The 25164-nt window shown below is 38.7% G+C and overlaps 3 protein-coding genes across 5 annotated transcripts in view; 2 read left to right on the top strand and 1 right to left on the bottom strand.

The window, feature by feature from the left end:
* Positions 1-1838: 1838 nt before the first annotated feature.
* On the bottom strand, positions 1839-13045 carry ZNF189 (zinc finger protein 189). 3 transcript variants are annotated; one of them, XM_068553362.1, is made up of 3 exons: positions 12810-13045; positions 11982-12108; positions 1839-4542 (listed from the first exon to the last, which is right to left on the bottom strand). In XM_068553362.1, exons 1-3 carry the CDS (start codon positions 12840-12842, stop codon positions 2822-2824), a joined length of 1881 nt encoding a protein of 626 aa, XP_068409463.1. In that variant the 5' UTR covers positions 12843-13045; the 3' UTR covers positions 1839-2821. The 3 variants fall into 3 exon arrangements, with proteins under 3 accessions (XP_068409463.1, XP_068409466.1, XP_068409465.1); XM_068553365.1 differs by having other exon boundaries at positions 11982-12063; positions 12810-13044; XM_068553364.1 differs by having other exon boundaries at positions 11982-12066; positions 12810-13044.
* Positions 13046-13396: 351 nt separating this feature from the next.
* Positions 13397-19375, top strand: MRPL50 (mitochondrial ribosomal protein L50). Its single transcript, XM_068553514.1, has 2 exons — positions 13397-13503; positions 18684-19375. The coding sequence occupies exons 1-2, from the start codon at positions 13415-13417 to the stop codon at positions 19069-19071; spliced, it is 477 nt and encodes a 158-aa protein (XP_068409615.1). The 5' UTR covers positions 13397-13414; the 3' UTR covers positions 19072-19375.
* Positions 19376-19844: 469 nt separating this feature from the next.
* Positions 19845-25164, top strand: part of LOC137770923 (bile acid-CoA:amino acid N-acyltransferase-like) — a 48542-nt gene continuing 43222 nt past the window's right edge. The window contains exons 1-2 of the mRNA XM_068553974.1: positions 19845-19869; positions 19971-20000. Coding sequence (XP_068410075.1) covers positions 19845-19869; positions 19971-20000 — 55 coding nt within the window. The remainder of the gene's footprint in view (positions 19870-19970; positions 20001-25164) is intronic.

Here is a 25164-nt window from a genome sequence, read left to right on the forward strand (position 1 = left end):
ACCAGGTGCACTTTGTCCTCCCCCACCCTTTTAGTAAGAATACCAACCACCCAAACCCACCTTGAATCTTTACTCTTCTTCAACTTCCTCATCCAATTAGCAATCAAGTCTTACTCTGTATTTCTCAAGTTCATCTCCTTCTTTCATTCCCACTGCCTTAAAGACACCACAATCTCTCAATAGTACTACTCTAAGAGACTCTTGAAGTTAACACGGAAACCACAGGCCCTTGAATGCTTACTTTGTGCAACTTCCTGAGGATAAGATCCCCAGATCTTAAAAAGGTCAAGAGCCAATTTTTTCCCTCCTATTCACTTCCACATTGTCTCTTGAGTTAAAATGGAGGCACCACAAGATGTGTGTTGTGTGCGTAGTATTTGGAAAGGTACACAAGGGAAGAATCTGGGGTACCAGTAATATTTAAGCTGGGTACCAGTTATATGGAGGTTTAGTTGTGAAAATTCACTGAGCTATATTATTAAAATGCGTCCTTTTCTTACACACACCATACTTACCTACAAGGAAAATATTACCACAGGATTTCAGGAGAAATCAAGTCCTATCTCTTTAGCACTACAACTCTTGTTTATGGGCACCTTACCTCCTGCCACATTCCCATCACCAAGCAATCAGTTCACTCTAGCTACCAGATCCTCTCACAACTTCGTCTTCAGACAGTATTCATCTTTCCTGGTACTTGTCTTTTAGTCTCATCTTAGGCATTATTTCCTCTTGAAAGATTTAACTTTCTCCTTCCCTCATGCTCTAGGCACTTCATATCCCTCTCTAAAGTCCTCCGCACATTTCTATCTTTTTCTTGTAAAATAGTGTATACTGCAGTGGACTTGCTTTAAAAAAAAAAAATCACCTTTTTTGGCTATGCTTTTTACAGCCAATGAATTGTATACATAAGCAAGAACTGTTTCGCTGTTACTGGAGTTTGGAGCTGTCACTCCAGATTCACATTCAAGGATGTTAAAAATTATGTACTTTTAGGAATATCTCAAATGACCATGGCCCCAAATTACAGTGAGGCCAACAGCCAGAACTTCTGCTCAGCAAGACAATCATACATGATACAATGCAATTTCAGCAAAAAGCAGAGAAATGTTTTCGTGTGCATGCAGTGAAAACATACACTTTGTGTTAGGTTTTTCAAAACACAGGATTCCATCTCTGGATTTCTAAGAACCTCATTCTTAGTTGTGACTCTGGGCTGGGGAACCACTGGTGCAGAACAAGTAAAACAGGGAGATTTAGGGCAGGAGGATAATTTTATTGAAAAATTAAGTGCATTATCAGCTACCTTTTGTACTTTTCACTGAGTTACAAACTCTGTTTTGAAAAGTTAACTATATGGTAACTATGAGTACTTAATTTGAATAAGGAAGTGTACAAAGAGGCGTATTTCTACACATACCATAACATCCACATTTACGTGTGCATGCACACACACATACGCACGTATTCAGAGATGGGAAGATGAAAGTTTGGAGGTGATGTTTAGAATGTCTAGGTTATAGGAGAAAGTGAGGTCTTTTGCTTAAACTGTTAGGAAATTAGAATTACCGACTGCTGGTGATTTGGAATTATATACTCAGGAACTAAAGAACCTGGATTTAACCTTAATTGAACTATCCCAGAAAAGGTAACGAGTCAGAGGTAGAACAAGTGAGAGCAACTTCCTTTAAATCCTTGATTCTGATTTTTAAATGCTGTAATATATTTGATAGGATACATTTTTACACTAGAGTAACAAATAACTCTTACACAAAGCAAAAAACAAAACAGGTTTAATGATTAGAAGAGATGAATTAATAGGTTTATAATAACCATTAACTAAGGGAAGCCCTAGAACCAGAAATAAGGATTTTAAAATTGCATGCAAAGTCTAGTTACCATAAAAATCAAAGCAATACCAAAATATCTCAGCTTCCTAGCATAGACTCCAGGTCTTTTTATTTCCAACTCTTGGTAATCAAAATATTTACACTTTCACATGCTACTGGTAATGGAGGAATAAGATTTAATTTGTCTAGGACTACAAATATCTTTCACAGATTGGAGGGCACAAAAAGAACAGCGTCTTCCTCCACCTTTTTGGGCCCATCTTGGGAAAAAAGAAAAGGCACTCCCAAAGGCTCCTTGGTAACACCTTTGCTAGGTTTGTTAATTACTCACATAATCTGTACATTTACTTTATATGTAAAATTAATGGTCCACTCATTTCACAGATCTGGGAACCACATGGCATTGGAACTGCCTTTAACCCACATGCCAAACAACTGGATTAGACAATGACAAAAGCTTTGGATGCCAGTTTTTTAAAAAATGGGGGTTTTGTTTCCTTGAAAACTTAAGCATATGCTTAAGTATTGGACTTTGGCATGCATAGCCAAACATACCATGGAACTGAAAGAACCACCATATATTATGGTGCCAGAGGACTCTGAGAAATTATGCTAGTTTTCTAACATCAGCTGCTTCCGACTCCCTTACGCCAATGTAACTTTGTTCTTCTCCCTTTATTAATTATAACTAAGTGCTCTGAACCTGGGTTTAACCTCTCTGCTGAAAGATTTGTAAAAGAAAGATGCTTGAATTACTGAGTCTTTCTCTATGATCATCAAAACAAAGAGTAATGGAAGTCTTCAACTGCCTGTGGGCAGCTGCCTATTATTCACAGAATCTTTAGAAACCATTTGCCTGAGGCCAAAGAGAACCTGCTTTATCACTAACTCTTGACTCACGTTGAGCCATACTGAAACTGCACTTGGGTAGCTGGTCTCAAGTCAAACCAAGCTTAAGTATTTCTCTACGTTCACTGCATCCATGTAGTGTGCAATTTTTGATGCTGAATAAGAGATATATGGCAATTGAAGGCTTCCCCACAAGCATCACATTCGTGGGTTTCTTGAATTTTCACCTCTGCATGGATCTTCTGATGGTTGACAAGGCTGCGCTGTTGACTGAAACTTTTGTCACACTTCTCACACTTATAAGGTTTTTCTCCTGTGTGTATTCTCTGATGCTGAATAAGGCCTGAGTTCCGGCTAAAGGCCTTCCCACATTCATCACATTTATGGGGTTTATTACCTGTGTGAACACCCTGATGTCGAATAAGATTACAGAGTTGACTAAAACTTTTGCCACACTGTCTGCACAGATAGGGTCTCTCACCAGTGTGGATTCTCTGGTGTTCAATAAGAAATGAGCTCCGACTGAAGCTTTTCCCACATACAGTACATAGGTAGGGCTTTTCACCAGTGTGGATTCTTTGATGTTGTACAAGATGAGCACTGACACTAAAAGTTTTCCCACATTCATCACATTTATAAGATTTTTCCTTAGGGTAGACTTCCTGCTGTATAATAAGACTGCAATTTGGATCAAAACTTTCCTTAGTTTCATTGTATGAATAAGTCTTCTCTCTGGTGTGGATTCTCTGATGCTGAATAAGACCTGAGCTTCTACTAAAGGCTTTTCCACATTCCTCACATTTATGGGGTTTGTCCCCTGTATGAATTCTCTGATGACGAGTAAGGTTGCAAAGTTGACTGAAGCTTTTCCCACACTCTTTGCACTGATAAGGTCTTTCACCTGTGTGGATCCTCTGATGTTCAATAAGGAATGAGCTCCGACTGAAGCTTTTTCCACATTCAATACAAAGAAAAGGCTTCTCACCAGTGTGGATTTTTTGGTGTTGTATAAGGTATGTACTTAATCTAAAGGCTTTCCCACATTCACCACATTTATGGGGTCTTTCCCCAGTGTGAATTCTCTGATGTTCAACAAGTAATGAATTTCGACTAAAGCTTTTCTTACATTTGGTACAGTGATAGGGTTTCTCACCAGTATGAGTTCTCTGATGTTCAATCAGGTGTGACTTCCAACTGAAGGCTTTCCCACAGTCACTACATTTATGGGGTTTCTCACCTGTGTGAACCCTTTGATGTTTAACAAGGCTTCTTCTCTGGCTGAAGCTCTGTTTACATTGGTTACACTGATAGGGTCTCTCTCCAGTGTGGATTCTCTGATGTCTAATAAGGGTTGAGCTCACACTAAAGGTTTTTCCACAGTAATTACACTCATAGGGCCTTTCCCCAGTGTGAATTCTCTGATGTTCAATAACGAATGAACTGCGACTGAAACTTTTCCCGCATTCATTACATTGAAAAGGTTTTTCTCCCGTATGGACCCTTTGATGTTGAATGAAATGAGCCTTGCGGACAAAACCCTTTCCACATTCTTCACATTTATGACATTTCTCTTCTGAATTTGGTCTCTTACGGATAATGCTAGTGTTTCCTCTGAACATTCTTTGTTCCTGGGTCAAAGATTCCCTTGGTATTTCCCATAAGAAGATTCCTCTCTGTTTATCTAACCTACCAACAAGTTCAAAGGTTTCTCTACCCATAGGATCCTGGTCAATTTCACTTTTGATTCTTGTAACTATTACACCCTGTGGTTCCACTTCTTCCTCAATTTCCTCAATTTCTTGTTTCACAGTTGGCTCCTCATCTTTATCTCTGTTCAAAACATCTGGAATAATAAATGGAAAATAGACACATCAGCCTAGCTCTTTGCCAGCAAGGAGAAACTGTCAGAAAAATAAGATAATTAAGATAAATGATCTACTATATGCATAAAATGTAGTTTACTACATCACAGCATCCTTGTGATGATTACATTAGTTCATATACATAAAGCATTTAGAACTACCTGGCAAACAGTACAAGCTATATAAATATTTATTTAGTATTAGTTATCTGATAAAATGAAATGTTTTTCTTGGAGAAAGGGTATGAAAAGAGTGTTTACGAGGCACAAAATGCATCAGTAGGAGAAAGGAGGAAGGGCTGATAAATCAACAACAAATTATTCAAGGTAAGATGGGCAAACAAAGAAGTAAAACAAGTAGTGGCAGGATAAACTAGCCTATCAAGGAAGAAAGGATAACATGGGAAGAAAACAGTAGGTTCAGGAAAATTTAGGATGAGGTAGCATTATGGGAATGTGAATAAACCAAATAACTGACATAAAAGAACATATAAAATGATGCTGAGAAGGATAAAAGGCAAAAACCAGGGGAAACAACAATTCATTCATTAATAAGAATTTATTTATTGTGATCAAAAGCATTGCAGGCATTGTATAATGAGTTAGGATTTAGAGATAAGGCAAGAAGCCCCCTACCCAATGGAATGGGTGACAAGTACAAATGGGGAAAGAATATAATATGGTAAAGAAAATATTAAGTAAAATAGCTCCTACATCAAGAGACAAATGGCTTTTAAAAAACTGGGTTGAAGTGACATGGACTCTGATATAGAAAAACAGAAAAAAAAACAACAAAAGGAACATGGTTAGAGCTAATGGAAGAAATTAAGAAAAAGAACAGTCTGTGGTAGCTTATGACTTCACCTACCACAAATACTACATTCTTCAAGTATACATAATTCTCATGCCTTTAAAGATATAAGACACAAGTTGGAACCATCTGTTTCCAACTGAGAGTCTGCATGACATCTGAGAAATGATAATCTTGCATGCGTTGGAAGAAAGATAACATAATGGTCTATGATATAACAGAGCGGCATAGAGGACACTTAAGTCTGCCTCTGACTTCTTCCCTGATTTTCTGTCTCTTGCTGCCTGTTGGATAACTCCATGAGAAGATTGCATCACCACCAAATTTATATTTGGCCCTAAACAATTTCCCTTTTTAGACTTCCTCTTTTCTTTCAATTTTCTAGTCTTCTAACTGTGGAGTCATCTTTGAATTTTCTTTTCACTTACTTCAAACCAGTCATTTTATTCCAAAAAAACTTCTTCTTATTCCCCTAAGAAACTTTATTTCTGCTTAAGTCTACTTACAGTGCTCTCTCTCAAATTCACTTTCAGTACACTGTGTTTTCTTTCACTCAATGAAAAAGGATGAGAGAACTCCCTCACCATTCTACCTCCTACCTATAAAATTACCTTCAGTGGTACATGAAGATATATCCCATTCTTATCCAAGGCTAATTCATCTACTCTCTCTTGATCCCACTTGCCTCTGGGCACTCGTTCAATTATTACCATTTCTTCCTCTTTCTTCAATCTGTATTCCCCATTGACACCTTCCTACCAACATACAAATATATCCAACTTTATCCTGAACCTGAAATCCTTTTCTAGATGAAACCCAAGCTTTGAAAAAAATCTTAACACTGTACCTCTCCATTTCCTATGTTTTCAATGACCAGCCTCTTTCCATTCAATCTATTCTACAACCTACTCTAAAATCTGGTTTCTGTTTCCAGAATCTAGAGAAACTTCTCATTAAATCACCAATGACTCTCAAGTAACAAATACAATGGACATTTTTAGTCCATATTTTACTCAGCAGCATCTGATACTGTGGACTGTTCCTGTTTCTTGACACTGTTTTTGGTTTCTATGCTATTATATTCTAGTTCCCTCCCTACTTCTTTTCTTTGCCCTTTTCTAATACATTTCCCTCATGTATTTCTCTTCCTTTGTCAACTGTTTAAGGTTATTGTTACCCATGTTTACATCCTTATCTTGCTCTATATACACACCCTCTGAATACTGCCACTTAAATTTCCTTGGATTATTGCAAAAGCCATCTAATAATCCTTGGCTCTTGTCTTTAGGCTGTATCTATTTCACTGAATCCAGAGAGATTTTCATAAAATGGAATTCTAATCATGTCACCACCTATAGATTCACTAGCACTCCATTATCTCTAAAATCAAATCAAATCTCTTTACACAATGATGCTCAGCACTTCATGAGGTCTCTTAAGCTTTAATTCACCCTCCTACCCATGCTCTCACACTTCAAGTGGGCAAATTGCTTGTGCTTTAGTCTTTTATGCCATTTCTTTGCATATCTCATTATGAAATGTCCACCAACATTGTTTACTTGGGAAACTCTTGGTTTCTCTTTAAGATTCAGTGCAAAGCAACAGTTCCTCTATAAAGCCTTCACTTAGTCCAACAGACGATTTAAGCGCTCTGTTTTTGATCACCAGCCCTTGTCCATGACTGCATTATAGTATTATTACACTGTAGTTTTAACTGTTTGTCTTTTCCATTGGATTGTAAGTTCTTTTTGAGAAGGTAAAGTTTCTTCATAATGTTTACCCAGTGGATATTGTTCCAGGGTTTTACTCAAAGGAATAATACAAAATTACATTATTTGCAGATGATATGAATGCCTACCCAAAATTCCTAAAAGAATTAAATGAAATATAATAGTGATGACAGGACTAACATATAAAACAAATACTGGTTCTTACTACCAAGAATAACCAGTTAGTAAATATTATAGAAAAATAAAATATGCTCTTCATGATAATAAAAACCATAAAACCTAGGAATGTATCTACAAGAAATGCAAGATTCATAAAAATAATCCATACAATTTTTCTGAAGGACATAGACAATTAAATAGAGTCAACCAAATTGCCAAAGAGATTCAACATTATAAGGATCTTATTTCTTCCCAAACCAACCAACAAACCTAACTGTATTCCAACAAAAATCCCACGAGCCAGTTAAAAAACTCCAAGTAATCTAAATTTCAACCAGAAGAATGCAGAAAACTAGTTAAGTACAGTTGACCCTTGAACAACACGAGGGTTAGGGGCACTGACCCTCCACACTGTTGAAAATCCACATATAACTTTACAGTTGGCCCTCCATATCCATGGTTCTGCACCCGCAGATTCAACCAACCACAGACTGTGTAGTACTGTACTACATATTTAGTGAAAAAAAGTAATGTATAAGAGAACTCAAGCATTTCAAACCCGTGTTGTTCAAAGGTCAACTGTATACCCTGAAAGAGAATATGAGTGACTTAATCTTACCAGACATGAAATATAATGTATTGCTGACGTAAATAAAACAGACAGGCACCGGCATGAAAACAAATAGGTCAAACAGAAAGACAGGTAAAATAAGTGAGTCTAGGCTTCCACACATGGCAGCCTAGAAATGACTAGCCATTAGACCTCGGCTTGGTAGCTATAACCACCTTCTGAGGTATCTGCCGTGCTTGTATGTTCCCATCCTCTGGTCATAGCTAATTTTTCTAGAGTAGACAGTTGCCTCTCAGTTTTCTAGGTAAAAGAATGAGAGAATGGGGAAGGACTTGCATTCCTAGGCCTAGCACAGTGCTTTATAATTATTTATCAAATGAATGAGTGGTTGAACAAATAATTGGAAAGAGACTGTAATTAAAGGAGGAAAACGATGAATTTAAGGTCTTATAGGTACAGCAATTCCCAATTCTGTCAAGGTCCAATCTGGCTCAAGTTGTCTGGCGATAAGTCATTAAAACCAAAGAAGTCTACTTTAGCTGAAAGAACTGAAAGATCAAGAACTAAGAGATCAAGCTGTCAGCTGTATCATCAATATAGTTCTTAAAGTTTTTAAAGAAAAATAGAAAGGATAGGTATGACTGAAGAGGCAAAATTACAAAGCTAGATGAGTTGTGTTAAGTAGAGCAACAGGATGAAGTGGAGGAAAACACTATAGTGGAATAGTTTAGTAATCGTAATCTCTCATCAAGGGAGCACTCATCAAGGGGATGGATATAGAGTTTACAGAGGAGGACGAAAAGATTGTGGGGGGAGAAATAATAACTGATGAAAAGCTGTATTTCAGCTACAATAAAGAAGAGAGCCTAAAAGTAGGAGATCACAGATGGGCTCACTGCCATTTTACAGTACTAGGCACAGGCAAGGCTGGGCATTTGCCTGGTATTATCAACCAGGACACCATATGGGTGGAAAAAGCTGTCAGTGACTCAGAGATACCATAGCTAAATGGAAAAAAATACCTAGCCTGACACGGCTGGAGACTGAAGTGGTATCCTGGAAATAACAGATGAGGTTAGAAAGCTAGGCAGGGGCTATATAAGGAGGTGCTAGTATGTAAGATTTTTATCCTTTAAGCTGTCAGAAATCACCAAAAGTTATAAGCAGTTAAGTAACACAAAATCACTTTGGTGGCAGTAAACAGAACATATTAGAATAAAGGGAGACTGGAAGCACAGGGCTAGTTTACAGGCTAATGCAATAATTTTGTCAAAAGATAATGAGTCTTAATTATATTCACTCAGTCACCCAAATATTTAAGAAGCATATAATACATGCCTGGCTCTGTGCTAAGTGCTGGAGAAATCAAATGAAAAAAAAATACAGTTACTGTCCTCTTGAAGATCAGTCTGTTTAGAGAAATAACATAATGATTATAGTACACTGTAATAAATTCAACAATGGAAGCGTATACAAGATAGCACAGAGAAAGGAGTACTTAATTCTGAAGAGGAGGCCCTTGAGATCTTAGTGGATTATCTGCGTTATTTATGTGGTCTTCAAAAGGAGATGACTAAGAAGTTGGATCAACAGAGAAGATAATGACAATGATGATGAAGATAACAATTGACGTTTATAATGTATTTACTACATGCTGGTCAGTGTCCTAAATGCTTTACATATATTAACTGAGTTAATGCTCACAATAATCCTAAGAGGTAAGTGCTATTATTATTTCCATTTTATATTAAAAAAAAAAAAAAGAAACAGGCACAGAAAGGTTAAGTAATTCACCCATAGTCACAAGGCTAGTAAGTGGTGGAATCAGGATTTTTACTTGGACAGTTAGGCTCCATACTGCCTCTCTTAAGTAGAGATTAAGATTTGGGACTTACCATCACATAGCAGTAGCTGATGACCTGAGTGTAAATAAGGTCTGCCAAAGAAGGTATATAGTCTGAGAGGAAGTCTGAGAATGCAAGGCAATAGAAGGAAGCAATAAAAAGTTGCAAATATCTATAGAGAAGAATTAAATACAGTCCAAAAAGAGTCTACTGCATTTGATAATTGGGTTATTATAGACCAATGTTAAACAACTGAACGCAAGTGGTAGAGGCACAAAAAGGGGATTAGAGATAATGGGAGGTAAAGAAGTAGAGAACACACCTTAACTACTCTTACAAAAATCTGGCTGTGAAGCAAACAAGTAGTAGGTTACAGGGAGCAGCAAGAGAGACTGTGGCTCAAAGGGGAGTTCTAGAGCCACGAACATATCTATCATCAGAATAAAGGTACCAGGGGAGAAAGAATAGAGACTGAAACTATAAGAAAAAAAAAAAAAGACTGATAAATTCTTGGAGAATGTGAGAAGACAGGCAACCTTAACTGTGCAATGAGGGGCAGAAAACTTGAGAGTTCATGTGTAGTGGCCACTATCTTCTCTGTGAAACAGAAGGTGAGGTCCACCACTGAGTGATGGACCCAAGGAAAACTCTCTAAGTTTTTGGAATAGTCACTAAAAGGAACAGGGGCATGAGCAAATCAATGATAAAAAATTAGCTGAAATGTAAAAACCCAGTGGAGACTAGAAGAAAGAAAAGCCATGTATATATACAGGGCACCAATCCGTTCGGATAAAAAATTTCTCTAGCTGTGTTTAGCAACTTAGGTAGGAGAAAAGTAAAGGCAGATTTTATAATCAGTACAGGATTTGAAGTTTGCAGAATGGGTAGAACATGAATGACAAGGTGGCAAGAGAGCATGCTGGTGATCATTTTATATATAGGTCCATGGATTAGACGAGGTGAAGTCAGGAGGGGATCGAGAGTCTGGGGGAAAAACGAAGTCAAGGAACAGGAAAGATTAAGAATAAATAGGTTTGGACTTCCCTGGTGGCGCAGTGGTTAAGACTCTGCCTGCCAATGCAAGGCACATGGGTTCGATCCCTGATCCAGGAAGATCCCACATGCCATGGAGCAACTAAGCCCGTGCGCCACAACTACTGAACCCGTGTGCCACAACGACTGAAGCCCACGTGCCTAGAGCCCGTGCTCTGCAACAAGAGAAGCCACCACAATGAGAAGCCCGCGCACCGCAACAAAGAGTAGTCCCTGCTCGCCGCAACTAGAGAAAGCCCACCCACAGCAACGAAGACCCAACGCAGCCAAAAATAAATAAATAAATAAATAAATAAATATATTTAAAAAAAAAAAAAGAATAAATAGGTTTGGTAGGAAAAGTAGACAGGTAAGAATTTACAGTAAGCTCCACGTGGGCAGAGATCATGTCTGTTTTGGTAACCCCTGTTTAGTTATAGTCGATAAACATCTACTGCCTGAACAAAAATAAGATATTGGTCAAAGTATAAGATATTGGGGTTTAAGATTTGCCTGTAATGACAAAATTGAGGGTATGATCATTGATGTGAGGTGCTGAATAAAAATGGAAAGCAGGGTCCCTGAAGACAATATGGTCAAGATACAGTGAGGCTGAAGTAATGACAGCATGATCGATGGTATGGGTTAGCAAAGAGAAGATTCTGAAATGTGACAAAATCTATGTGTGAGGAACCAAAAAAGTTGACAGATGATAGTGAAAAGGAATTGAGAGGGTAGGGCAAGACAGCTGAGACCTCAAAAGAGAGAAACTGTGTTTGAAGGTGGAAAACGAATGCTTTGGGAACAGCACTGAAAAGTTAGGAGAACAATTATTTTTCCCTTTCAGCCTTGAGACAAAGGATGAGAGGAAGGAAGAGGATGTAGGAGAATAAGCAGCCCCTGCCAGAGAAGTGGTGTCCTTGGGAAAGTGCCAGGTTTCAGTTAAGGCCAGGAGGGGTAGGGAACATTATGTGAAGAGGAACAGGGGCTCCAGAAGGCAGAGTGAAAAGGGGTGGGAGGAAAGCAGTGGGAGGATGAGCCAGGAGGGAAAGTACAGAGCAATATGGGAATGAGATTACGAAGACAGGAAGCCAGAAAAGCTTGTATTTTGGTCATTGCAAGAATGGTAGGGATGACAGTCATGGAAACAATCCATGGCTGAAAGGTTTGAATCAGAACTTTGGAACAAAGCAGTTTGGTACGGTGCTAGTTCAAGTGTTCTGATTTCTTATAGTTTCTTAGATATTTTAATCAGAGAAACAGCAGATTCTTACCCAGTGAGACCAGGTTTCCATAATTCTCCATCATGACATCTTTATACAGGCTTCTCTGAGCTGGATCCAGATAATCCCACTCCTCCTGGGTAAAAAACACAGCCACATCCTCAAATGTCAGCAACCCCTGAAACAGTATGATTTCTGTAGTCAGTTCTTGTCTCAAGGACAATTCTACCACCGAAAGTAGCAGAAACAGTCACTTGTCAGGGCCGGGTAGGCTTGGAGGAACATGATACTAAGAGTTCCAAATGGGGCCCAATTCTGGGAACCGACAGAATTCAGACAGGCACCTCAAATTAGAGGATAACTGAGCTGGATCTCTGTCCTCTGTAGTGAGGAACCTAAGGATAAGGCTTTCTGATTTACTAATTATGCCCTAATATTTGAATCTTAGTAAGCTGCCCCAAGGCCTTCCCAAGTTTCCTGCACCTCATTGCCCCGCTCGATTCTCTACAAGCACTGCCTTGAGACCCGTTTCAATTCAAATTTCTCTAAGCGTCTACTTTGGGTCCAGGCATCTCGGCAGGTGTAGAAGACACAGGCGAGGATCAAAAAAGATACCTCACCTGGAAACATTCGTAAATGAAAACGCTAGTTTGGAGCATTACCAATTTTCTTTAGCTGATCTATCAAGTCGCTCTTGAAAAACGGAGCCAGTGGGCAGTTTGATCGCGAACGGCACCCCAGTGTACCAGGGGGTACTTCACCGCACCGCGCTGGCCCTCAAGACCGCGACCCGAGAGGTGGGGGGGGGGGGGGGCGGGGCGGTGGCGTGGCCTAGCTCGGAACGGCGAGAGAACGGGGATACCCTGAGGGGCGACTTACCTTTGGCTCTGGCGGGGGGCTAGGCGAGGCCATCTCTCGGACAGAAAATCAGGGCAGGAATACGGGGTGGCCGCACGAAAAGGAGCCTCTGGCAAGGCCTACCCGGCCGCTGAAGATTAGGCCCGAAGAAGGCGAGGCCTCCAGGCTGGATCTGGCCAGGTCCTGCCTCGGTCCCCGAGCGGTCACGACCCCAGCAGCATGTCAGATGCGCTACTTGGCCGCCCCCACCCCGAAACCCCTCCCCTGCCTGGCTGCGCCGCTTTCAGGCCTCGCTGGAGCCTCCTCCCGGTTGCCCGTTCCTGCTGCTTTCAGCCAAAGAGCGCTATACTCGCCCGCCCCCGGACCAGAAGGCGTCACCCGGAACCTTCCCGGGACGCCCCTCAACTACAATTCCCGTCATGCTACGAGAGAGCTCCTGGGTCCCGCCTCCCCTGGCAATGGCTACCGAACTACACTTCCCGGAGTACAAAGGGTGAGGGAGCCGCTGGTGAGTCTTAACCGAGGAAAAAAGGGAACACCTGCCACTAAGCTTACATTTGATTGGCTGATCTTGAGGCGTCACTGCCGGCTGGGGGCGGAGCTCTGTCCTGAAGCTCTCATGGAACATGGCGGCGCTCTGGGTGTCCGGCGTTGCTAGAAGCTTCACGTGGACAGTCTCAGGGGCGCCACGCAGAGAATTTTGGTCTCGATTCAGGTAAAGTGGAAGGTTAGACGGTGGGTCATGCTAACGGAAAGTAAGGAGAGAAACTGAGAAGGATGAACTAAGACGAGCCCCTGGTCCTGCGCCACCAGGGAAGGGGCAGGAAAGTGAGTTAGGGTTCTGAGCTCAGAAGCTTCAGCGCTGGTTTCCGCGAGCGGTGGGGTCCCGTCACTTCTTTTGGCCTCAGTTTACTCATCTTAGAACCGAAATACCACCCCCTTACCCTTCCACTTCACTCGTTAATTTATTGAGTAAACCGTACTGACCGTGTGTTCCAGACACAGAGTGTAGTGTGGTGTCAGGAAACAAGTGACTCATTTGGGACGAGCAGCTCAGGAACGTGAATGTGAAAGTACTCGATGAACTAACTTCATTTGCAGGGTATATTTCTTCACAAGCAAGATTCAGAGATGAAGTGCAACCTCCTCGTTGTGTTCGTTCATTGATTCACTCAGCAAATGGTTTTTAGACAGCTGTCCTGGCCCAGTATTTCTCTAAGTAGGATACAGCAGCGGAAACAAAGTCCCTTCTCAGAGCGTAAGTACTCTGGGCAAGAGGAAACTGAGGCCGCACAGAGAGGGAGTATTTTGCTAAAAGTCAGAAAGCAAGTTTATGACAGAGCTGGATCTGGAACCCAGGTCTCTTTAACTCCCCATCTACTGCTTTTCCCACAATACCATGTGGAGTTTTGTAAAGGTAAGTCTATTTGACTCAGTGTTAGGACATCAAAATTTGTAGGAACCTTAGGGAACAATATATGCCCTCTTAGATTTCAAACAAAAACTCCTTCAATCCAAAAGGGTTTTTATCATCAGCTTATGCATTTATTAGCTTCCCCTCTATTTTGGTTAATATTTATTATTATCTCTCAAATCTCCTTCAAGTTTGTTTCATTTGCTCATTCAACAAGTATTTCTAGAGTGTCTACTATATGCTGGGCATCTAGGTGTGAGGGATACAGTTGTTAATAAGACAAACGAAATCTTTGTCTTCATAGAGCATATGTAATGGCGGAGGAAAAAATGCATAAATATAATTTCAGAAAGTGGTAAATTATGAAGAAAACTAGAGCACAGGTGTGTATCTTGGAGGTACTGCGGTTTGTTTTAAGACCACTGTAATAAAGCGAGGATCTCAAAGCATGTTATACAAATTTTTTGGTTTCCCAGTGCACATAAAGTTATGCTTACACTGTACTGTGGTGTGTTTAATGTGCAATAGCATTATGTCTAAGAAAACAATATACATGCCTTAGTTAAAAAAATACTTTATTGCTAAAAAATGCTAACCATCATCTGAGCCTTTAGAGAGTCATAATCTTCTTGCTCGTGGAGGGTCTTGCCTTGATGTTGATGGCTGATGATAGTTCAGGGTGGTGGTTGCTGAAGGGTGGGGTGTCTTGCAATTTCTTAGTATAAGACAACAAAGTTGGCGGCATTGATTGACTATTCCTTGAATGATGATTTTTCGGTAGCATGCAATTCTGTTTGATAGCATATTACCCACAGTAGAACGTCTTTCAATATTGGAATCAATTCTCTCAAACTCTACGCCTTCTTTATCAACTAAGTTTTTGTAACATTCTAAATCCTTTATTGTCTTTTCAGCAATTGTCGCAGTATCTTTAGCAGGAGTAGATTCCATCCCAAGAAACTATTTTCTTTGCTTATCCATAAGAAGCAACTCTTCAATGATGGGGTTTTATCATGAGATTGCAGCAATTCAGTTACATCTTTAGGGCCCACTTCTAATTCTAGTTCTCTTGCTATTTCTACTACATTTGCAATTACTTCTTCACTGATGTCTTGAACCCCTGAAAGTCATCCGTGGGGGTTAGAAACTTCCAAACTCCTGTTTATGTTGATATTTTACCTCTTCCCATGAATCACGAATATTCTTAATGGCATCTAGAATGATGAATTATTTCCAGAAGGTTTTCAACTGACTTTGACCAGATCCATCAGTGGAATCGTTATCTATGGCAGCTGTAGCCTTACAAAATGTGTTTCTTAAATAATAAGACTTGAAAGTAAAAATTACTCCTTGCTCCGTGGACTGCAGAATGGATGTTGTGTTAGCACACATGAAAACAGCATTAATCTCGTACGTCTCCATCAGGGAGCTCTTGGGTGACCAGTTGCATTGTCAATGAGCAGTAATATTTTGAAAGGAATCTTTTTTTCTGAGCGGTAGGTCTCAACGGTGGGCTTCAAATATACAGTAAACCATGTTGTAAACAGATGTGCTGTCTTCCAGGCTTTGTTGTTCCATTTATAGAGCACAAGCAGAGTAGATTTAGCATAATTCTTAAGGGCATTAGCATTTTCAGAATGGTAAATGAACGTTGGTTTTAACTTGAAGTCACCAGCTACATGAGTCTCTAACAAGAGTCAGCCTGTCCTTTGAAGCTTTGAAGCCAGGCATTGACTTTCTCCTCTCTAGCTATGAAAGTCCTAGATGACATTTTCCAAAAGAAGGCTGTTTTGTCTACATGGAAAATCAGTTGTTTAGTGTAGCCACCTTCATTATCTTAGCCAGATTTTCTGGATAACTTGCTGCAACTTCTACTTGCTGCTTCACCCTGCACTTTTATGTTATGGGGACAGCTTCTTTCCTTAAGCCTCATGAACCAGCCTCTGCTAGCGTCAGACTTTTCTTCTGCAGCTTCCTCACCTTTCTCAGCCTTCATAGAATTGAATAGAGTTGGGGCCTTGCTCTGGATTAGGCTTTGACTTAAGGGAATATTGTGGCTGGTTTGATCTTCTATCCAGACCACTAAAACTTTCTCCACATCAGCAATAAGGCTGTTTTGCTTTGTTAACATTTGTGTGTTCACTAGAGTAACACTTTTAATTTCCTTCAAGAACTTTTTCATTGCCTTCACAATTTGGCTAACTGTTTGGCCAAGAGGCCTAGCTTTCAGCCTGTCTTGGCTTTCAGCATGCCTTCCTCACTCAGCTTAATCATTCTAGCTTTTGATTTAAAGTAGAAGATGTGCAACTATTCCTTTCACTTGGACACTTATAGGCTGATGAAACGTTATTAATTGGCCTAATTTCAGTATTGTTGTGACTCAGAATAGGGAGGTCAAGGAGAGGGAGAGAGACCAGGTAACAACCAGTTGGTGGAGCAGTCAGAACACACACAACATTTATCAATCAAGTTTGTTGTCTGTATCAGCATGGTTTGTGACACCCCAAAACAGTTACAATAGTAAATCAAAGATCATTGGTCATCATCATAACAAATATAATAATATCAAAAAAGTTTGAAGTATTTTGTGAATTCCCAAAATGTGACAGACACGAAGTGAGCAAATGCTGTTGGAAAAATGGCGCCTGTAGACTTGATTGATGCAGGGTTGCGACAAACCTTCAGCTTTAAAAAAAACACAATATCTGCGAAGTGCAATAAGATGAGGTATGCCGGTATAAGAGATTACTGAGATGAAAGGAATAGATTACATTTCATTATGATGAGATGTGACTGGAGTAGTTTGAGGAGAAAATGGGAGGTGAGGAAGTAGAGACTATAAGCATGGTCAACTCTTTTGAGAAGTTTTATTATAAAGGAAGCTGGAGCGGAACATGGAATCTGGGGAGAATTTCCTTTAAAGATGGGAGATCCTACAGCATATTTGTGTGTCATGGGGATACTCTAGTAGATAGGGAGAAATTGATAAAGAATTGATGCAGAAAGAGGGATAAATAGCTGGAAGAGTCTTTGAGTAGGCACAGATGAATAGTGTTATAAACGATTTTCTTGGCTAGACATTGTTCATTTCTGGTGCCCTCCAATTTCTGTAGGGATGACCAATCCCAATCAGATGCCAACTCCATAGAAGACAGGAGTTAGTTTATGAACAAATAAGCACTGAAATAATGTGTCAAGACAGATTCCTTCACATTGGCCCATGTACTCAATAATAGTTACACAAGCAGTTTTAAAGGACCCCAAAATCAATAAAACAGATCTCCGTATTCAGGAGTTTATAATCTGGCACAGTGGTTCTTAACCGGGGGCAGTTTTGCCCAACAGGGGACATTTGACCATGTCTTTTGGTTATTATGACTGGAGGACAGGAGTGCTACTGGCATTTAGTGGGTAGAGGCCAGGGATGCTGCTGAGCAACCTACAGTGAACAGGATAGCTTCCCACAGCAAAGAGTTGTCCAAAATGTCAGTTATGTTTGCGCTGAGAAACCCTGATCTAGTAAGAGAAGTAGAATGTAAATAAAATTAAAACTCAGGTAGGATGCAGTATGCTCTGAGAGCAATATATAGTGGTCTGATATATGTGGAATCTTAAAAAGAAAGAGGATACAGATGAACTTACTTACAAAGCAGAAATAGACCTACAGACATAGAAAACAAACTTATGGTTACCAAAGGGGAAAGTGAGGGAGAGGGATAAATTAGGAGGTTGGGATTAACATATACACACTGCTATATATAAAATAGGTAACTAACAAGGATGTAATGTGTAGCACAGTGTAATAACCTATAAGGAGGAGAATCTGAAAGAGAATATATATATATATATAACTGAATCACTGTGCTGTACACTTGAAACTAACATGACATTGTAAATCAATTATACTTCAACTAAAAATAAGTACTATGAGAGATCAGAGAAGCTTACAGTTATACTTGATTGGGGAAATCAAGTAAAGCTTGACAGAGAAGAGTTTTGTCCCAGGACTTAAAGGATAAATAAGATTTCTATAAGTGGAGATGAAAGATAGTTATTTCAGATAGGATATAACTTGAGCTAACATGTGATATCAGGAAAGTGGGAAACAGAATGTAGTTTAGTTTAGGTAAGGCATAGAATGTATATAGGAGATTAGTGGGAGATGAGGTTAGAGAGGTAGATTGGGTTTGGATCTGGGAGGACCGGAAATCCCAGAGGATTTACCTTCTTCACCCATTCTTGGGAATTCTTATAGCATGTAAAATCTGAAATTAGTGTTTGTTTTCTCTTTGTGCCAGTTTAGTTCAACTATAAACTTCCAAGGGCAGGGACCTATCTAACTCTTCTCTCAACAGTGTCCAGAAGAGTAGTAAGTGTGCAGTATATTGATTTAGATTGATGGGCAAAATTAGGTCTTCTGTTGGTCAGCTTCTTTAATGCAGTGAACTAAAGATTCACATATTTGTTTTTGATCATTCCAGAAAAGAGAAACAGCCAGTGGTGGCTGAGACAGTAGAAGAGGTGAAGAAAGAACCTATTCTGGTGTGTCCACCCTTACGAAGCCGAACTTACATACCACCTGAAGATCTCCAGAGTCGTTTGGAATCTCATGTCAAAGAAGTTTTTGGTTCATCTGTTCCTAACAATTGGCAGGACATCTCCCTGGAAGATGTTCATCTGAAGTTCAGCGTCTTGGCACGTTTAGCTGATGACTTGGGCCATGCAGTGCCTAACTCCAGGCTTCACCAGATGTGCAGGGTCAGAGATGTTCTTGATTTCTATAATGTGCCTGTTCAGGATAGATCTAAATTTGATGAACTTATTGCCAGTAATCTGCCTCCCAATTTAAAAATCACTTGGGGTTACTGAGCAGTTTAAAGGAGGAACACGTTGAAATAATTTTTTTTCCACCTGAGTAAGGGGGCTGCTTATCAGACATTTTGATACTTTACCACGTGAAATGCTGTCAGAACTGGTCTGTAAATCCACTTTTTTCTGTGGAAGGATGTGTCATCTCCCTTTTTTTTTAATCATCATGAATTGACAAATATGATTTTCTTTTCACATTTGCTGAAACGTTTTTTTAATGGAACCAGGTCATTAATAATTTATGAAAATATATATTACATAACAAGGTAACATTTATAAAAGAAACATAAAAATCTGTGTCGTGTATTATGAAAGTTTCACTATTCGCTTTACTGTGTAAGTAGAAATAGAAAATAATACTGTTCAATCTAGATTAATCTCTTGGAATTAAAGTAGATTTCTTAAAGTGTGTTTGTAATTTTTTTAATGTGAAATTTGCTTTTCTGCCTTGTCATTTTCTTAATTTAAGTATTATAAATGAAAAAGTTAGAATATATGTTATTTTGGTAAAAGATAGAACAGATTCTATACCTAAATGAATATTCTCTTCAAAGGAGATGTTTATTTCAAACCCTTTTGCTTTTCTGTAACTTTTAAAAAGTGGCCTTGAGTACTTATGAATATCCACTAGGGTGATAAGTCTGCAGACTTTCATGTACTTAATTTGTGGAAATTACTCAAATAGCTAACCAGATGATTCTGAATGACAAAAAAATGATAAAGTGATTAAATTAGGAATTTTTTTTTCAGACTTTAGATATAGCTAGAGAGTAATGACACAAGAAGAAGGAATTGCTTGTATTTTATCTTGACTACAAATAATTCTGAAAGAAAAGTGATAGGTTTTAAACAAAGGAAATTGTATTTATTTTCTTTTCTAGGGAGACTCCTTTGAAGAGGGAAAAAATTAGTTGGATATATAAATTCTGGTATGTTTATTAGAAAAATAAGTTACAGTATGGTCATGCCCTATCAATGTCATCAGTGGACAATCAGATTTTCAATAACCTCTACATGGAAGAACTTCAGAAGTACCTGGAATGTCTAAGTGTTTGGAGCCCTGGAACTTAAACATTAGAGGTGTTTATCCCTTCTGCTTCTATGTGAAATGGGGTCAACGTGGAAACATTTGAATTTTATGTACAGGATTTGATTATCTCATTTCCCACGCAACTTTTACTTCTAATCTGGAGACACAGAAAAATGTGCAAAGGGCAAGGTGGAAGTAAGAGATGGTGAGGGCAGTGTGGAAAAGCACTTGGTTTCATCTGGAGAGCTGCAAAGCCAGCATTCATGTAAATGTAAGGGCCAAAGAAATTACTCCTTCGTAACCTGGAGCAGTTTCTCAAAATTTAATGTGCTTATGAATCACTTGGGATCTTTTTAAAATGCAGATTCTGATTCTGTAGATCAGAAGTGGGTCCTGAACTTGTCTATAAAGCCCCTAGGTTATTCTGATGATGTTTTGAGTACCATGACCCTAGAAGCTAGTATTGAGGTGGGAGACAAGTACTGCCCCCTGAAACAGCAGTCCTGGAACGTTTAGCTGACAGGGAAGGTAAACTGCAAATTCATCAATAACTCTAGAGGGCATCACTGGTTTACAGCCCAATATAATATATCAGAATAATGACCTGTAGTTTTCCTGGAAAGATTAAATTAGGTTTGCTAACTTGTTTCCTGAGATAACTAAAAACATATGATATAAAAGGTTTACTGTTTAAAAAATTAAATGATTACTATATAAAAGTGTTAGCAATTTTACTCTGTTGGGCCGTTGAACTCAGTGTGTATGCTTACATAAAAACTGCTAATAAAATAGAGTTTCAGCGTTAGTAGAATGAATGGTCTTACACAAACAGTGCTAAATAACAAAGATTCAACTGATTAATTTGAAGATTCTAATTGGCTTTATTAAATGATTCATGAATCAGGCAGCATCCCCTCCAGCAACAGAGAGCTGCTCTGTTGAGCTTCAGAAAAGGAAAGGTTTTTAAAGACAGGGAACAGAAAAAAGGAAATTACTAGCAAAAATGCATTGTTTTAGGCAAGGTCACCCTCTTTAAGGGGAATGGATAGGGTCTATCAGTGGATTTCCTCCTCGTGCTGACCAGGAAATTCCAGATTGGCTGATTAAAGGTCACATTCCTGGGGAAGGTCGAGTCTATAATGAGGTTAGATATTGTCTTGGTTTGCTGCCCTGTGGCCTAGCACAAATGACTTGATTTTTGGTTTGTCTCCTTTTTAACAACAGTATATATTTCAAGCAGCATAAAAGAAACTTCTCCCTGTCTTCTGTTCTTTTTAATTTTAACGTGTCATTTATAAAAGTAGCACTTTTTTTTAGAAAATTGGGAAAGACAAAAAATATCTTTTCCATCAACCAGATAATCACTTAACATTCTTGTATATTAACAAGTGAAAAAAACCTTTTTTCCTGTATTTTAAAATTTGCTATGACATCCTGTCCTGTGACCCCTTCACACCATGAGTATTTCTACTCATCTTTAAATAGTCTGAAGAATAATAGATTTGATTAATAGCATATTATTCCATAAATGTATGTTACATAATTATTCAACCAATATTCTATTACTGGATTTTAAATTGTTGCCAGTTTTTTGCTTTTATGTTATTTTTTTATTTGGCTTTTCTAGTTTTTTGAGTGTTGGTGTGCCATAAAACACCTTCCTACTCAGAAGTCATTCCACTGTGTCTTTTTTTTTTAATTAGTTAATTTGTTTTTCTTGTTACGCTTGTTTTTAATTACACACATACAATGTACAAGTTAATTGTAGAAACATTAGAAAACACAGATAACCAAAATTTAAAAAAACTTTCACATGGTGATAATAATTATTGACACCTAAAATATGTATTTTTACAAAAGTGGTTTTATATAATACAATACATACTGATTTATTACTTCTCTCTTAAAATGTGTATTTCTTTTGTTAATAAGTATACTTCTCCAGAGTCATTTTGAATTACTGCTTAGTTCTTCATTGAAAGATATATGCTATTTAATTCATCCTGAAAATACAGATTGGTTCTATGTTTTGCACATATAAACAATACTCCAGTGAACCCCCTTGTACATATACATTTTTTTTTTAACATCTTTATTGGAGTATAATTGCTTTACAATGGTGTGTTAGTTTCTCCTTTATAACAAAGTGAATCAGTTATACATATGTTCCCATATCTCTTCCCTCTTGCGTCTCCCTCGCTCCCACCCTCCCTATCCCACCCCTCTAGGTGGTCACAAAGCACCGAGCTGATCTCCCTGTGCTATGCAGCTGCTTCCCACTAGCTATTTTATGTTTCGTAGTGAATATATGTCCATGCCACTCTCTCACTTTGTCACAGCTTAGCCTTTCCCCTCCGCATATCCTTAAGTCCATTCTCTAGTAGGTCTGTGTCTTTATTCCCGTCTTGGCCGTAGGTTCTTCATGACCTTTTTTTTTTTTTTTTTTTAGATTCCATATATATGTGTTAGCATACGGTATTTGTTTTTCTCTTTCTGACTTACTTCACTCTGTATGACAGACTCTAGGTCCATCCACCTCACTACAAATAACTCAATTTCTTTTCTTCTTATGGCTGAGTAATAGTCCATTGTATATATGTGCCACATCTTCTTTATCTATTCATCTGTTGATGGACACATAGGTTGCTTCCATGTCCTGGCTATTGTAAATAGAGCTGCAATGAACATTTTGGTACATGACTCTTTTTGACCTATGGTTTTCTCAGGGTATACGCCAAGTAGTGAGATTGCTGGGTTGTATGGTAGTTCTATTTTTAGTTTTTTAAGGAACCTCCATACTGTTCTCCATAGTGGCTGTATCAATTTACATTCCCACCAACAGTGCAGGAGGGTTCCCTTTTCTCCACACCCTCTCCAGCATTTATTGTTTGTAGATTTTTTGATGATGGCCATTCTGACCAGTGTGAGATGATATCTCATTGTAGTTTTGATTTGCATTTCTCTAATGATTAGTGATGTTGAGCATTCTTTCATGTGTTTGTTCGCAATCTGTATATCTTTGGAGAAATGTCTATTTAGGTCTTCTGCCCATTTTTGGATTGGGTTCTTTGTTTTTTTGATACTGAGCTTCATAAGCTGCTTGTTAAGTTTGGAGATTAATCCTTTGTCAGTTGCTTCATTTGCAAATATTTTCTCTCATTCTGAGGGTTGTCTTTTCGTCTTGTTTATGGTTTCCTTTGCTGTGCAAAAGCTTTTAAGTTTCATTAGGTCCCATTTGTTTATTTTTGTTTTTATTTCCATTTCTCTAGGAGGTGGGTCAAAAAGGACCTTGCTGTGATTTATGTCAGAGTGTTCTGCCTATGTTTTCCTCTAAGAGTTTTATGGTGTCTGGCTTTACATTTAGGTCTTTAATCCATTTTGAGTTTATTTTTGTGTATGGTGTTAGAGAGTGTTCTAATTTCATACTTTTCCATGTAGCTGTCCAGTTTTCCCAGCACCACTTATTGAAGAGGCTGTCTTTTCTCCACTGTATATTCTTGCCTCCTTTATCAAAGATAAGGTGACCATACGTGCGTGGGTTTATCTCTGGGCTTTCTACCCTGTTCCATTGATCCATATTTCTGTTTTTGTGCCAGTACCATACTGTCTTGATTACTGTAGCTTTGTAGTATAGTCTGAAGTCAGGGAGCCTGATTCCTCCAGGTCCATTTTTCGTTCTCAAGATTACTTTGGCTATTTGGGAGTCTTCTGTGTTTCCATACAAATTGTGAAATTTTTTGTTCTAGTTCTGTGAAAAATGCCAGTGGTAGTTTGATAGGGATTGCATTGAATCTGTAGATTGCTTTGGGTAGTAGAGTCATTTTCACAATGTTGATTCTTCCAATCCAAGAACATGGTATATCTCTCCATCTATTTGTATCATCTTTAATTTCTTTCATCAGGGTCTTATAATTTTCTGCATACAGGTCTTTTGTCTCCCTAGGTAGGTTTATTCCTAGATATTTTTTTCTTTTTGATGCAGTGGTAAATGGGAGTGTTTTCTTAATTTCACTTTCAGATTTTTCATCATTAGTGTATAGGAATGCAATAGATTTCTGTGCATTAATTTTGTATCCTGCTACTTTACCAAATTCATTGATTAGCTCTAGTAATTTTCTGGTAGCATCTTTAGGGTTCTCTATGAATAGTATCATGTCATCTGCAAACAGTGACAGCTTTACTTCTTTTCCGATTTGGATTCCTTTTATTTCTTTTTCTTCTCTGATTGCTGTGGCTAAAACTTCCAAAACTATGTTGAATAATAGTGGTGAGAGTGGGCAACCTTGTCTTGTTCCTGATCTTAGTGGAAATGGTTTCAGTTTTTCACCATTGAGGACGATGTTGGCTGTGGGTTTGTCATATATTGCCTTTATTATGTTGAGGAAAGTTCCCTCTATGCCTACTTTCTGGAGGGTTTTAATCATAAATGGGTGTTGAATTTTGTCAAAAGCTTTCTCTGCATCTATTGAGATGATCATATGGGTTTTCTCCTTCGATTTGTTAATATGGTGTATCACATTGATTGATTTGCGTATATTGAAGAATCCTTGCATTCCTGGGATAATCCCCACTTGGTCATGGTGTATGATCCTTTTAATGTGCTGTTGGATTCTGTTAGCTAGTATTTTGTTGAGGATTTTTGCATCTATGTTCATCAGTGATATTGGCCTGTAGGTTTCTTTCTTTGTGACATCTTTGTCTGGTTTTGTCATCAGGATGCTGGTGGCCTCATAGAATGAATTTGGCAGTGTTCCTCCCTCTGCTATATTTTGGAAGAGTTTGAGAAGGATAGGTGTTCGCTCTTCTCTGAATGTTTGATAGAATTCGCCTGTGAAGCCATCTGGTTCTGGGCTTTTGTTTGTTGGAAGATTTTTAATCACAGTTTCAATTTCAGTGCTTGTGGTTGGTCTGTTCATATTTTCTATTTCTTCCTGGTTCAGTCTCGGAAGGTTGTGCATTTCTAAGAATTTGTCCATTTCTTCCAGGTTGTCCATTTTATTGGCATAGAGTTGCTTGTAGTAATCTCTCAGGATCGTTTGCATTTCTGCAGTGTCAGTTGTTAC

This window comes from Eschrichtius robustus, chromosome 10, assembly GCF_028021215.1.
Source record: "Eschrichtius robustus isolate mEscRob2 chromosome 10, mEscRob2.pri, whole genome shotgun sequence".
Taxonomy (NCBI): Eukaryota; Metazoa; Chordata; class Mammalia; order Artiodactyla; family Eschrichtiidae; genus Eschrichtius; species Eschrichtius robustus.